Source organism: Papio anubis, chromosome X (assembly GCF_008728515.1).
Source record: "Papio anubis isolate 15944 chromosome X, Panubis1.0, whole genome shotgun sequence".
Lineage (NCBI taxonomy): Eukaryota > Metazoa > Chordata > Mammalia > Primates > Cercopithecidae > Papio > Papio anubis.
Window position 1 is genome coordinate 104864199 of NC_044996.1, and position 16346 is coordinate 104880544.

The 16346-nt window shown below is 43.0% G+C and overlaps 1 protein-coding gene across 1 annotated transcript; it reads right to left on the minus strand.

Annotated features, from left to right (window-relative positions):
* Positions 1-270: 270 nt before the first annotated feature.
* MPC1L (mitochondrial pyruvate carrier 1 like) lies at positions 271-1400 on the minus strand. The gene is given in 3 exon segments (XM_021932956.2): positions 271-323; positions 326-530; positions 861-1400. Coding segments are annotated over 3 exon segments (399 nt in total). The 5' UTR covers positions 1002-1400.
* Positions 1401-16346: the final 14946 nt, after the last annotated feature.

Sequence of the window (16346 nt, forward strand, 5' to 3'; positions counted from 1 at the left end):
ATATTAAACTATCTTGAGTTGCAGGTCCTGTGAAGAGAAAGACCAGCTAATCCATCCTCCCCTTCTAAAAAACATTTCCAGTTTACAAAAGAGGCAACACTCAACTTCAGTTCAATGTTACTTTGTATTTCTTTATTAATCAAACTGCAGGTTTAAGTCAGATTCGCACTGTTTTAGAGTCAAAACCGAGGTCTTCATTGGCCTTTTTTCAGGAGGAATGACAGTTCAGTGCTTGTGACCTGCAGAGATGAGATCAGGCCCTCTCAGTTCTTAAGAAGCTTGTTTCGGGGGCTGGGAACCCCGGCTGGTGGCGGCCGCGACGGCGGAGTGTCGCGGGCTTTAGCCTCGGTGCCGCCGCCGTAGTAGAGTAGGTAGCGACTGGCCTGCACACTCTGCGCCATCACGTTGGTACAGTGGCACGTCATCAGCAGCAGGTTTCGAGGCTGTACGCTGTAGGCGAAGCGCATGAAGATCGCCGAGTACAAGATGAACGCTGTCGTCATGCGGCCACTGATGATCTCCAGCGACGCCTTCATGTCTTTATTTTTATTTTATTTTATTTATGTATTTATTTTTTTGAGACGGAGTTTCACTCTTGTTGCCCAGGCTGGAGTGCAATGGCACGATCTCGGCTCACCGCAACCTCTGCCTCCCAGGTTCAAGCAATTCTGCCTCAGCCTCCCTAGTAGCTGGGATTATAGGCATGTGCCACCAGGCCCAGCTAATTTTGTATTTTTAGTAGAGACGGGGTTTCTCCATGTTGGTCAGGCTGGTCTCCAACTCCCGACCTCAGGTGATCCACCCGCCTCGGCCTCCCAAAGTGCTGGGATTACAGGCGTGAGCCACTGCGCCCGGCCTGCCTTCATGTCTTTAAAGGAAGCCAGCGGAAGGCCCCAGTCGAACACAGGACCCCAGAAGTGAGTGCTGCTCACGTATCCCCGGAACTCCTTGCTCTGGAAGTGATCTCTCATCGTTCACCACGGTACCGCCACCCTCGCCATGATGGAATAGCCGTAGGTGTGCCTACGGACCGACAGCCAGACCACAACGAAATAGAGCGCAAAGCCCAGTATCCGCAGCTGACCCTGACTGGGCGCACGCTAGCGACCTCGAGTCTTCGCGTGGCTGCCATAAAGTGCGCCAACAGCACGTGCAGCTGTTCTGTCGGAATGAAAGGGCATGGTTTCACCCTGGCGCCTTCGCGTTGACTGCCGTAAAGTGCGCCGGACCGCACGTGCCGCTGTTCTGTTGGGGCGAAAGGGAGTGGCCTCACCCACGCGCCTCTGCCTGAATGCCGTTAAAGTGCCGCGGACAGCACGTGCTCCTGTTCTACGGGGGTGCAAGGCCGTGGCTTTGCCGTCGCACCTTCAAGTAACTGCTATAAAGTGCTCCAGACTACATGCCGCTGTTCTGTGGGGATGAAAGGGCGTAGCTTTGCCCTCGCGCCTCTGCATGACTGCTGTAAAGTGCTCCACAAGCACGTGCAGCGGTTCTGCCAGGGTGAAGGGGCCTGGCCTCATCCTCGCACGTTTGCCTGACTGCCCTAAAGTGCTCCAGACAGCACCTGCCGCTGTTCTGTGGGGGTGAAAGGGTGTGGTTTCACCCTCGGGCGGACGTGACTACTGTAAAGTGCTCTAGACAGCCTGTGCTACTGTCATATGTTCCTGTGGAGGTTAGGGGAGGGGCGCAGCCTCACCCTTGCACTTTTGTGCCTTCCATGGACTGCCATAAAGTGCATACAGCATGTGTGCATGTGTGTGTCCTCTGGCAGAAGTGGAACCACAGCCTCAGCCTTCGTTCCCCACAGGGCTGCAGCCGCTTTTAAGTGCTGAGGGTTACTCGTGCCACCCGGAGAGGAGTGGGTCAGGCTGCCTGCTTCTCAGCCATGCGAAGGGAAACTACTTGTTCTGACTAGTCCCTGGACAGTGTTGACTAGATGTTGATACAAAATTCCTCAACCAGGTTCAGAATTTTAGCCCTTACATAATTTGCCTGAGTGTTACTTGCAGACACGGTGACATTTCACCTTAAGATTTTAGCATCTGTCTCTTAAAAACAAGGATGGACCCCTACTTAACCACAACGCAGTAATCCACACTATAATATGCAGAGCATATTTAAATTTTATAGCTTTACGGCTTTTTTTTTTTTTTTCCTTCTTGTTGGAGGGGGAAATCAGGATTCAATCAAAATTCAAGTTTAGTTAACTCCTTTGATTAATATTTAATCTAGAAGAGTTCCCTGGCTTTTTGTGTTTCATGACATGGACATTTTTGGAGTCCAAGCTTGTCGCTTTTCAGAATGTCTTTAAGTTGGATTTGTCTGTTTTCTTACTAGATTTAGGTTAAACATTTTTTGATAAAACAACTTCACAAGAGATGTTGTATTCTTAGTGCATCACAATGCGAGGCACATGACGTCACTTTCTTCCAGCATTGGTGGTACTAAGTTCGGCCACTTGGTTAAGAAGTTATCCGCGGAGAAGCTGCGAAGATGGCGGAGTGAGGCGTGCAGCTATAAACTGGCCTCTGGGCCGGGACCCCGGGAGGCTGAGTGCGTCTGTTGTACAGTGCGAGGAGAAGAAAAAAAGAGATCGGCCAGAGGAAAGGAACTAACCGAACATTCTTCCTCCCTACCTTACAGAGGGGAGTGGTCATCTACACTAAAGCAAAGGTTCCTTATCACAGGAAGAAAAGTTTCCTTGACCATTAGGTGCTTTTATATTCATCTCAGAAACAAAATTCTGAACTCAGGACTTGGCAAATTCAATACAGAGGAGCTCCTAGGATTCCAGTTATCCTGCCAACTTCTCCAGGAAGAAAGAAACAACTCGCATGGGTCTTCCGCTGTTTGCTTAATTATAAAGAGATCATTTTGCAAGCTGAAGGCTGAGTTGCATTTGAAACAGGTGCTTAGCTGGTGGTATTGGTGAATACTTTTCATTCCAAGCAAGAAGACTAAATAAGTAGCAAGTATGGATGACTTCAGGGTTTAAAAAAAAAAGTCTTTCAGTTTCAACCACTACCATGATAAGCACAGTAGAGACTGCAGCAGTAGGTTCCAAATATGTGTTTCTAATTTGACGTGAAAGATACTAAAAAATTATATTTATATATTTAAGTCCTGGCTCATCCTGTGACATAGATTTACTGAATAAGAACAAAGGCCCAATTTTGAACAAAAACCTAGGTCGGATGCGATGGCTCACGCCTGTAATTCCAGCACTTTGGGAGGCTGAGGTGGGCGGATCACCTGAGGTTGGGAGTTTGAGACCAGCCTGACCAACATGGAGAAACCCTGTCTCTACTAAAAATACAAAATTAGCCAGATGTGGTGGTGCATGCCTGTAATCCCAGCTACTCGGGAGGCTGAGGGAGGAGAATCGCTTGAATGCAGAGGGGACAGAGGTTGCAGTGAACCGAGATTGCACCACTGCACTCCAGCCTGGGCAACACAGTGAGACTCTCTCTCGCGGGGGGTGGAGGGAGGAAAAAACCTTTGGACATAGAGGAGTCGGTGGCGGAGAGAGGAGGATGAGAGAATTTTCCACAGAACTCCTTTTCCCTAAGAAAAAGAAGCAAAAATGCCTCGTGCAGTGCCATCTGACTTTATGGTGTTTCACATTATATAGTTACATTTTTTAAAACGCATAATATTAACTATTTTCCTGCAACCCAAGGTGGATACTTGGATGTTTTATTTTATTTATTTATTTATTTATTTTTTGAGGTGGAGTCTCTCTGTGTTGCCCAGGCTGGAGTGACTGGTGCAATCTCTGCTCACTGCAATCTCTGCCACCGGGGTTCAGGCGATTCTCCTGCCTCAGCCTCCCAAGTGGCTGGGATTACAGGCGCACACCACCACACTTAGCCTGATTTCTTACTCTAGATATTAGGCATAATGTTAGGCTGAAAAGGCTGGGACTCGGGTACTTTCCCCAGGTGGGACTGAACTTTCTAATCAGAGAATGGGCCTCAGAAGCAATGTTCCCAAACTTGTGGTTGGGTCATTGTAGATTCAGGGTGTGGAAAAGAAACCTCAAACAAGAAAAATAATTACAATAAGAAATTGATTTTCTTTTTTTTCCACAACAGTTACAGGTTATAAAGAACAGACTATCGTAGAAAACTGTCCTTGCTTCCACATCAGCAGAGGATCAGTATGTTTTGTCAGGTCTTTACATAAGAGTGAAACCTTTATTTATGCTTCTTTGTGAGTAGAGAATAAATTTTAAAACTAATTAGATGAAATTAAGAACAGAGAGTATTGGAACATCTCTGTGTTTTCTGGAATGTTTACTCAGATCCACGAATGCTGTGATGCTGGGAACTTAGGGCAGATTCACCAAAATTTGAGAGTGATAGAAATGGCCCAAAATGGGAAATGTTGAGCACTCTTACTATTAGTGAGACTGGTCAATCAACCCATTTGAGATGGGTAAAAAATACTTTTAGTAAAATACATATTATATATAAAATATTTCTTTGTTTTGAGAGCAGCTACTGAGTGAGTGACAAAGCATAGTAGAAATAACTTTGGTTAAAAGTAACTCAAATTTTTCTCTAAGTAATCTACCTACTTCCTGATGTTTTTCTTTAATATTTTGGAATTGTTCAAGACAGAATGGAGCCTACATATGTGGGTTCCACTGGTATGTTGAAAATGTCATATCAGGGAGAATTTGTACCTTCCAAGTGTCTGTTAACCATCTTCTCTGTGTACTTCTGGCATCTTTTTTGGTAGGATCATTTGGCAGGAGGTAGAGTACCTGTACTTTTGGCACCATTGAAACCAGCTCTGGCCCACTTGTTTGAACAGCTGTCAGACTCAGCGTCTCCATATGCTTTATATTTTTTCAGTCCACAGTTGAGAGAACCAGTGTTTAATGCTCTTTGAAATTGTTTCTGTATCTTCCATGGCTCAGACAAGATGCATTTAACAAAATGGATATATTCCCCCCAAAAAAAAGAAGTTATCTGCCGGGTTTCTCCATTGTAAAGTTACCTTTTCCCTTCAAATAATCTGGGGGGAACTGCCTTGAGAGTGTATGGATATTCTATTCTCCAACAATTTTTTTTTTTTTTGAGACAGAGTCTTGCTCTTTTGCCCAGGCTGGAGTGCAGTGGCACGATCTTGGCTCACTGCAACCTCCACCTCCCAGGTTCAAGCAATTCTCCTGCCTCAGCTTCCCTAGTAGCTGGGATAACACGTGTGTGCCACTATTCCCAGCTAATTTTTGTATTTTTCATAAAGATGGGGTTTTGCCATGTTGGCCAGGCTGGTCTTGAACTCCTGACCTCAGGTGATCTGCCTGCCTTGGCCTCCCAAAGTGCTGGAATTATAGGCATGAGCCACCGCTCCTGGCCTCTCCAACAGTTTTTCACCTAATAGTTTTGATATCTGTGGATGAAAAATCTTTAATGACAAAACTGGTGATTATTTTTCCAGTGCTTTCTGTGTTTTCCAATAAAAACAGCAACTGTTGGCCAGGTGCAGTGGCTCATGCCTGTAATCCCAGCAGTTTGGGAGGCCGAGGTGGGAGGATCACCTGAGGTCAGGAGTTCAAGACCAGTCTGGCCAATATGATAAAACCCCATCTCTACTAAAAATATAAAAATTAGCCAGGTGTGATGGCACGTGCCTGTAGTCCCAGCTACTCGGGAGGCTGAGGCAGAAGAATTGCTTGAACCCCAGAGGCGGAGGTTGCAGTGAGCCGAGATTGCACCACTGCACTCCAGCCTGGGAGACACAGCAAGATTCCGTCTAATAAATAAATAACAACAACAAAAAAATAAAAACAGCAACTGTTGAAAAACGATTGAATATGCATTGAAATACTAATGCTTTATGTAGTGATTTACACACAAGCCCATTGTACCTTTAAAATTAATATTCATTATCTGTGTTCATTTACACCCCAAACATTTTACAAATATGGCTTAAAAATATATAGTATAGCCATTCCTCCAAAAGAAAGTGGCATAATTTTTAGATAACTATTTTAAAATGCGGAGCTTCCAAATATGGATGAATGGTATACTGTTATAAATCAGGTCAGTATAAGTTTGAACTAATAAATCAGCAAGCATGTGTTGAATGACATTTTAGGCCTACACTGCCAGATGCTCCAATGTCTTAAAAGAAATAGAAGCTACCGCTCCTTGTCCACAGAAGCTTTCAGTACTTACAGACTGTCTCACATAAGTTACTTGGTTTTGATCACCTATTGCTGTATAACAAATCACCCCAAAACTTAGTGGCTTAGAACAAAATCTTTTATTTTACTCCCAAATTTACCATTTGGGCAGGACTTAATAGGGACAGCTCATCTGTCCCATGCATCACCAGTGGGGATATTTCAGCCTGCGGCTTGGAGGATCCACTTTGAAAATGGCTCACTCACATAGCACGCTGATGCTGGTTACTGGCTGGGAGCTCAGCTGGGGCTGTTAACTGGGGCCAGTTTCTTTCCATGTGGACCATTCCACAGGGTGCTTAGGCTTCCTCACAATATGGTGGCTGAGTTCCAGGAGTAAACGTAACAAGAGAATCAAGTAGAAGCTATCGCGTAGGCAGAATTCTAAGATGGCCCCAGTGACCCTCACCCTTGTGTAATCTGCACTTGAGTGTGAGCGGAACCTATGAATATCATTAGATATTATTCCCATGATTACATGACAAAAGAGATTTGGCAGATGTAATTGAGGTTTTGAATCAGTTGATCTTAAGACAGAGAGATTTCCCAAGTGAGCCTCCCCTAACCATAGCAACCATTTAAATCTGGGTCTAGAGGTCAGAGACCAGAATTCAGAGATTCAAAACATGAGAGGGATTTGACGTGAAGGATATTCTCCATAGCCGGCTCTGAAGGTGGAGGTGACCACATGGCGAAAAATGCACGCAGCTCCCAGCTGACCAAAGAAACAGAGATCTCAGTCTTATGACCATAAAGAACTGAATTCAACCAACAATGTAGTGAGCTTGGAAGCGGGTCCCCACCTCAACTCTGATCCTCCAGGAACTCAGCCCAGCTAACGCCTTCATTGCAGCTGTGTGACACCCTGAGCAGAGAACCAAGTCATGCTGTGCCCAGAATTCTGACCTACAAAACCATGAGCTAATAAACAGGTATTGTTTTCAGCCACTAAGTTTTGGGTAATTTGTTGCATAGCAATAGAAAACTAACATAAGCTATATTGGTTTTTATGGACTTAGCCTCAGAAGTCAACATGACATCACTTTTTTCATAGCCACAAGGCCACCCAAATTCAATGGAGGGTAGATAGACCCACTTCTCAAAGTTATACTTCAAGAAGAGCATAGGAGCTGGGTGCAGTGGCACACACTTATAGTTCCAGCTACTCAGGAGGCTGAGGTAAGAGGATTGCCTGAGCCCAGGAGTTTGAGACCAGCCTGAGCAACAGAGCGAGATCCCATCTCTAAAAATACTTTATTGATTGATTGATTGATTGATTGATTGAGATCTGCTCTCACTCTGTCGCCCAGGCTGGAGTGCAGTGGCACAATCACAGCTCACTGCAGCCTCGACTTCCTGGGCTCAAGTGATCCTCCCACCTCAGCCACCCAAAGCATTGGGATTACAGGTGTCAGCCACTGTGCCCAGCCAAAAAATATATATATGTATATGTGTGTGTGTGTATACATATGTGTATATACATATAGGTATGTGTATACATATATGTATATGTGTGCATATACATATGTGTGTACATATGTGTGTGTACATATATGTATGTGTGTACATTGTGTGTAATGTGTATATTATATATGTATATGTGTATATATGTATGTATGTGTATATATGTCTGTATATATGTATACATATATGTGTATATACATTCATGTATGTGTATATGCATGTATGTGTATACATATATGTGTATGTACATATATGTATTTATGTATTATGTATATATGTGTATATATGTATGTGTATATTATATATGAATATATGTATATATGTATGTGTATATTATATATGTATATGTGTATATATGTATATGTGTGCATATACATATATGTGTGCATATACATATATGCATATGTGTATATTATATGTACATATGTGTATAATATATGTACATATGTGTATATACTATATACATATATACACATATATGTGTGTGTGTATATATAGAGAGAGCAAGCATATAAGATAGGAAATATTGTGTCCACCTCTGGAAAATGCAGTCTACCATATTACTTAACTTGAAGTCACATAATTATAGAAATTTGGAGTTGAAAGGATCTCATGGATTATCTGTAAAATGAGGATGATAGTGGTACCCACCTCACAGCAGTGTTGCAAGGTTTCAGCATGTTAATCCACAGTAAATGCTTACTATAGGGCTTGATATATAGTAAGTGCTCAGTGTATTTTAGCTGTTGTCATTATTATCATCCAGTCCATCCATCTCATTTTACAAAGGAGGCATGAGGCCTTGAGATCATGTCATCTGGCATGGTGACAGCAAATTCATGGGAAACCAGGATTAAGGTTTCCTATTTCTCACCTCACTCCTCTACACAAATTACTGTAACTTGTGATGTGTTTATGTCTTTCCAACTATGTCGTTAAATTCCTTTAGGCCAGGGAAGAAATCACCAAATGAAATATTCCTTCTCCCTCCAAACCTTTCTAACATGTTGACTGGATGTGGCCCAAATTTAATAAGACAAGGCCTGCCCACCCAGAGGAGCACTTTAACAGAAATTTTAGAGAAATGGAGGTACAGACGATGTGCATGTAACTTTCCTGGTAGACGCTTGGCTGTGCCTTTGTATAACATATGTGTCTACTAGACATTTGTTGATTGTTATAATCATGACAAATGGGCCAGACTTACACTAGAAATAGAAGGTAAGATATTATCTTGGAACTTTGCCAGCAGTTGAAGGGATACTTAGAGGTAAAAGGGTCTCCAAGGTGGATTGAGAAGATTCAGGGCTAGGATTGAGCAAAACTGTAGAGAATTTTACGTGTCTGAAACAAAGGTAGTGATGAAACAGCTTTAGGATTAGAGAACATCAGTAATGCTGTCCAGCGATTACCTCTCCTCACAGCTAAATTAGTTCTGCTGTACAGTTTGCTGTGCTTAATAGATGAGACTGAACAGCTAAAGATTTTTCATTATTTCAAATAATATTTATCTGCTGTTAATGCTTTTGGCATTTCTACTCTTAGTGCTGCCTCACAAACGTGAAGCTGTCAGGTCCTATGTGACTCAATCACGAGACATGGCTGGCAAGTTTACTGTTATCTTTCAAAGGAAAACGCCGGGAGAAGACAAGCAAATACAACGATAGATTCATCCCTTTTCCCAGTTGTGAAAAATGTGCATCGCACTCTTTCTTCTAACCAAGGTTCTCGGTCACAGCTCCTACGAAATCCTGCTTGATGGGCATGACCCTGGACCTACACAAATCTTCAGTGAGGTCCAGTGCAGCAGACCATAGAGGTGGCATTACTTAATTTTAATTGTTCTTTTTAACTTTTCATTTTGAAATAATTTCAAGCTGAGAAAACTTAGAAAAATCTAAAACAGGTATAACAGAGAAACAAATGCTCAAAAGAGCTCCCATATGCCCTTTACCTAGATGTACCAACTGTTAACATTTTGCGATATTTGCTTTCCTCTTCTCTCTAGCCTAAGGGTATTGGTTTTTTGTTTTGTTTTGTTTTTTTTCTTTGAGACAGGGTCTCTCTGTGTCACCCAAGCTGGAGTACAGTGATGCAATCATGGCTTACAGCAGATTCAACTTCCTAGGCACAAGTGATCCTCCCATCTCAGCCTCCCAAGTAGCTGGGACTACACGTGTGCCACCATGCCCGGCGAATTTTTGTATTTTTTGTAGAGATGGGTTTTGCCATGTTGCTCAGGCTGGTCTTGAACTCCTGGGCTTAAGCCATCTGCCTGCTTTGGCAAAGTGCTGGGATTACAGGTGTGAACCACCACACTTGGCCCTTAACAGTATTTCTTAAGAGCATCAGTGTGTATTTTCTTTTTTTTCTTTTTTTTTTTTTTTTGAGATGGAGTCTCTCTATGTCACCCAGGCTGGGGTGCAATGGCACGATCTTGGCTCACTGCAACCTCCACCTCCCAGGTTCAAGGCAATTCTCCTGCCTCAGCCTCCCAAATCTCCAGCTGGGATTACAGGTGCCTGCCACCATGCCTGGCTAATTTTTGTATTTTTAGTAGAGATGGGGTTTCACCATGTTGGCCAGGCTGGTCTCGAACTCCTGACTTCAGGTAGTCCACCCGCCTCGGCCTCCCAAAGTACTGGGATTACAGGCATGAGCCACCGCGCCCAGCCTCAGTATGTATTTTCTAAGCATATAGACTTTTGTAAACTTTCTTTTATATTATCACAATACACCCATCAAAATCAAGACATTCAACATTGATATAATACTATAATCTACAATCAGTATTCTTATTTGGCTAATTGTCTCAATAACGTCCAATATAACAATTTTGTTTTTCTAGTCTAGGATCCAGACCAGGATTACACATGGCACTTAATTGTAATGTCACTTTAGTCTCCTTTAATCTAGACCAGATCCTCTACCTTTCTTTGGCATTCATGACCTTGACATTTGTTTTATGTTTTTGACAGTCTCGCTCTGTTGCCAAGGCTGGAATGCAGTGATGCGATGTCGGCTCACTGCAACCTCCACCTCCCAGATTCAAGTGATTCTCCTGAGTAGCTGGGATTACGGGTGTGTGCCACCAAGCCCAGCTGATTTTTGTATTTTTAGTAGAGATGGGGTTTCACCATGTTGGCCAGGCTGGTCTCGAACTCCTGACTTCAGGTGATCCGCCTGCCTTGGCCTCCCAAAGTGCTAGGATTACAGGCGTGAGCCACGGCGCCTGGCCGACCTTGACATTTTAGAAGAGTTCAAGCCTGCAATTTGGTAAAATGCCCCTCAACTGGGGTTCATTCAATGTTTCCTCATGACTGCTTCTATGATCTGGGTGTGTATGCCTTCCCCCAAAATTCGTAGGTTGGAACTTAACCAACCATCAAGGTGATATTAAGAGGTGGGGCCTTTGGGGAAGTGATGAAGCCATGAGGGCACCACCCTCATGGATGGAATTAGTGCCCTTATAAAAGAGCCCGAAGGAGCTTGTTCATCCCTTCTGCCATGTGATGACGCAGAAAGAAGGAGCCATCTATGAAGCAGACAATGAGCCCTCACCAGACACTAAATCTGCCGGCACCTTGATCTTGGACTTCCTGGCCTCCGGAACTGTGAGTAGTACATTTCTGTTGTTTATAAATTACCCAGTCTAAGGTATTTTGTAATTGCAGCCCAAATGGACTAAGACAGCTACCTTCAGGGTGTTCATTTTTGGCATGAACACCACAGCAACGACATGTCCCCAGTGCCTCACACTGGGAGGCATGTGATATCTGGTTATTAGTGATGTTAAGGTAGTGTTCACCAGGTTTCTCTACTGCTAAGTTAGTATTTTTCCCTTTATAATTAATAAGTAATTTGTGCAGAGATACTTTGAGACTATGTAAATATCTATTTCCTCATTAAATATTTAACCCGCTAGTTTTAGCATACATCGATGATTCTTGTCTGAGTCAGTATCAGTCTAATGATTGCAACATTATATTTTGTAAGTGATTTTCTGTCTGCGGTTTAAAACAATAAAAATCAGAAATGTATTTCATTAAATTTGCCATGGAATGCTGGCCCACATTTACAAAAACATACCTGCTCTTGAATTATGGCTGTGAAACAAAACACTTAGGATTTGAGTATTTTATGAAACTTTTTTTTTTTTTTTTTTTGCCATATCCTGTACTGACTTCCTGGAATATTTGCTGTTAAATTCTACCAAAGGGAATAAATAGCATTGTGCCTCAAGAGAAGCTGAATGAATAAAACAATAGGCAGATACATTGGCTCGCTATTTTCAGATACTGCTGAAAGTAATTTTAGAGCCATCTGCGGCCCTGATTCTAATCTTTTGCCTTTTTCATTGTTTTTCTCATGTGAATACAATGGCTGAAGGCTGTATGGTTATCCAGCATCTTCCAGTAGCTATAAGAATGTTAGATTAAGTGTATTGTGTACCTCAGTTTCTCTAGCTATAAAATGCCCCTTGTCATTGTAGTCTGGTCTCGGTCCCCCAGTACAATGAACTGACAGGAGGGAATGGGTTTTGTTCAGCCCCCATTGAACCACGGTTTCCTCCAATCTTTTGTTTTGTTTCTCTGTCTTATTCTAGATTAAAGGGGACTACTGGCTGGGCGCGGTGGCCCAGGCCTGTAATCCCAGCATTTTGGGAGGCTGAGTGGCGAGGATTGGTTGAGCCCAGGGGTTCAAGACCAGCTTGGGTAACAAAGCGTGACCCCATCTCTACAAAAAATACAAAATTTAGGCCAGGCATGGTGCCTCACTCCTGTAATCTCAGTACTTTGGGAGGCTGAGGCAAGTGGATTACTTGCTCAGGAGTTTGAGACCAGCCTGGGCAACATGGTGAAAACCCTGTCTCTACCAAAAATACAAAAGAATTAGCTGGGCATGGTGGCACGGGCCTGTGGTCCCAGCTACTGGGAGGCTGAGGTTGGAGGATCACTTGAGCCTGGGAGGCAGAGGTCACAGTAAGCTGAGATCATGCTACTACACTCCAGCCTGGGTGACAGAGCAAGAACCTGTTTCAAAAGAATAAAATAAAATAATAAATAAAAAGATTTTTTTAAAAAAACAACAAAAATTAGCTGGGCATGGTGGCACACGCCTGTAGTCCCAGGTACCTGGGAGGCTGAGGTGGGAGGATCACTTGAGCCTGGGAAGTGGAGGCTGCAGTGAGCCATGATTGTGTCACTGCACTCCAGCCTGGGTGGCATATATGTATATGTGTGATATATACATATATGTGTATATGCATACATATGTGTATATGGATATATACATATACATATATCAGTCAGCATTCTGATATAAGGAATACCCTTCCTTCTCTCCCCATTTATTTACTTATCTACTTATTATCAATATGGTCTCATGGATTTCATTTTATTTAGTGGGTTATAATCTATTCATTTTATTTCATTTTATTCAGTGGGTTATAATCTATTACTGTCCTCTTAATTTTGATGCTGAAATTGGCCCAACTTTGGACAGTGGGAGCCCCTTGAAGCTGCCTCCTTTGACCTTCTGGCATTAAAACTATACAAAAAGGTCTACTCTTTGTAGTCGTGCTGTTTCCTCCCTTATTTGTTCCATTCTGTCTACTCCTACAGCTTATAATTAACTTTATTGTTTTCTGGCTTATATTTCCCATGTTTCTCTTTACAAAAGTAAGAAGATACAGGTTGAGCATCCCAAATCTAAAGGCTGAAATCCAAAATGCTCCAAAATCCAAAACTTCTTGAGACATGACACATGAAGGAAATGCTTATTGAAGCAGTTCTGATTGTGGAATTTTAGATTGGGGATGCTCAACCAGATTCCAAAGTCCAAGAAAATCTGAAATATGGAACACATCTGGTCCCGAGCATTTCAGATAAGGGGTAGTCAACCTGTATATGCATGTTTCCTTATTTCCTGTCTTACACAAACAGTAAGAACAGAATACTACTACTTTTTTCTTTCTTTCTTTTTTTTTTTTTTTTTTTTGAGACAGAGTGTCACTCCAGACAGGGTTGCCCAGGCTGGAGTGCAGTGGCATGATCTTGGCTCACTGCAGCCTCAACCTCCCGGGATCAAGTGATCCTCCCACCTCAGTCTCCTGGGTAGCTGGGACCACAGGCATGCACCATCACGCCCGGCTAATTTTTGTAGAGACGGGGTCTCCCAATGTTGTTCAGGTTGGTCTTGAACTCCTGGACTCAAGTGATCCTCCTGCCTCAGCCTCCCAAAGTGCTGAGATTACAGGCATGAGCCACCACGCCTAGCCAGTGGTATTCCTTCTAAAAATACATAACCTGAATTTAATCATGAGCAAACATCAAACAAACCAAAACTGAGGGACGTCCTATAAAATAACTGGCCAATACTTTTCAAAGGTAGACTGTGTCAGATGAAAGGAGACTAAGGAAACATGATATTACAATGAGTGCTCCTGGACTGGACCCTGGTCTAGTAAAAGGGCATTAGCAAGACAACTAGCAAAATTTAACCAAAGTTTGTTCCTGTTGCTTGCAAGAAACTGGCTAGCACATATCAATGGCGCAATGCTGGGTCCAAGCAGAGTTCCTTGAGTTTAGTACTAAGATTGTAGTTTATATTTATTAAGCATTCACAAACTTTATTGTGTTCTCCTACTGAATGCTAATTTTTATAGACCTGGGGTATTACTACCCCCATTATATAGATTAAAAATGCTGATTCAGAGAGATTAAGGGATTTGCCCTAGATTGTTCAACTTGTAAGTGGTAAAGCAGTGAACTGAATTCACCTGTATGACTCTTAATGTATTTTACTCACAATGCTTTTTACTGATGGCCTTCCCCAACAACTGTATTTTCCAAAGAAACCACAGAATAGTCAGTCATTCTGTCATGAAAAGGCTAGAAAAAAACCACCTGTGCCCAAAAGTTAGAAGGCTTGATGCCACTGTATAACTCAGTTGGCATGATCATTGACCCTGGTTCCTACATGCAAAATTGTTGGTTTGCTTGTCCATTAAAAAGTTAAATTTAGGCCAGGCGCGGTGGCTTATGCCTGTAATCCCAGCACTTTGGGAGGCTGAGGCAGGCAGATCACTTGAGGTCAGGAGTTCAAGACCAGCCTAGCCAAAAGGGCAAAACCCTGTCTCTATCAAAAAATACAAAAATTAGCCAGGCGTGGTGATGCACGCCTATAGTCCCAACTACTCGTGGAGGCTGAGGCACAACAATCACTTGAGCCCAGGAGGTGGAGGCGGCAGTGAGCCAAGATTGTGCCACTGCACTCCAGCCTGAGCGACAGAGCAAGACTGTGTCTCAAAAATAATAAAATAAAATAAAAATGTTTAGAGTGAGGCGTGATGGCTCACACCTGTAATCCCAGCACTTTGGGAGGCTGAGGCAGGCAGATCACTTGAGACCAGGAGGAGTTCGAGATCAGCCTGGCCAACATGGTGAAACCCTGTCTCTACTAAAAATACAAAAATTAGCCAGGCATCGTGGCAGGTGCCTGTAATCCCAGCTAGTTGGGAGGCTGAGGCAGGAGAATCACTTGAACCTGGGAGGCGGAGGTTGCAGTAGCCGAGATCGCGCCACTGCACTCCAGCCTGGGCGACAGAGTGAGACTCTATCCCCCTAACAAAGTTAAGTTTAGGCTAGGTGCGCAGTGGCTCATGCCTGTAATCCCAACACTTTGGGAGGCTGAGGCTGGAGGATTGCTTGAGCCCAGGAATTCAAGACTAGCCTGGGCAACATAGAGACCCCATCTCTACAAGAAATAAGCCAGGTGTGGTGGTACACGCCTGTGGTCCCATCTACTTGGGAGGCTGAGGTGGGAGGATAGTTTGAGCCCAGGAGGTTGATGCTGTAGAGCTGTGATTGTGTCACTGCACTCCAGCCAGGGCAACACAGTGAGATTACAGTCTCAAAAAAAAAAAAAAAAAAAACTACATTTACAGTTTCCATATTACTTGGTATCAGTGAAAATGGATTCAGATTATTCCTTCAAAAAAACACATAACCAAAGAAAATAAAAATCAATTGTATATTATTCCTAATAGAATTAGGCCATAAGCAATATCTGCATATGTAGAATCTCAGATATTTTATAAACCCGGAACAGTCCACCAATGAGATTTAAAGTGATTGGGTTTTCTCTTTGTCAGTGGAATCATCTGCCATGAGTCTGCCTTTTCTGCCTCTCACACAAATCGACACTGTGATTTATGTTCCTGAACAAATTAGACTTAATTTAAGAGCAAATCATCAGCAACAGGTATAATAATCTTGGCAGAACATTTATTTTAATGAATTGCTCTCTGCCTAACATAGATAGAAGGATGCTGATGCCATTTACCCTATACAGATTAGTGCTGTCATGTAATTTTTTTTTTCTTCCCTTAGAACTTAAAAGTCTCATCAGTTTTAAATTACAAAGGCATTGGTTTATTTCATAATCATAACAATCTAACATCTCTGGCAATGTTTATATAAGAAAGTTGTGAAAGACAAGTGGATTCTAACCACCCTGCAGCATGATAGGTTCCTGCTCCCTACACTTAGGCCGTGTTGCGTTCCATGGGGTCAGAGTGGGAACTGTTTTGGTGATAAACAGCTGAAAAACCCTCACCCCCATCACTCTGGTAGGAAGTAGGGATGGAAGAGTGATTTTAGAACAACGCAGTTTTTCTTCCCTG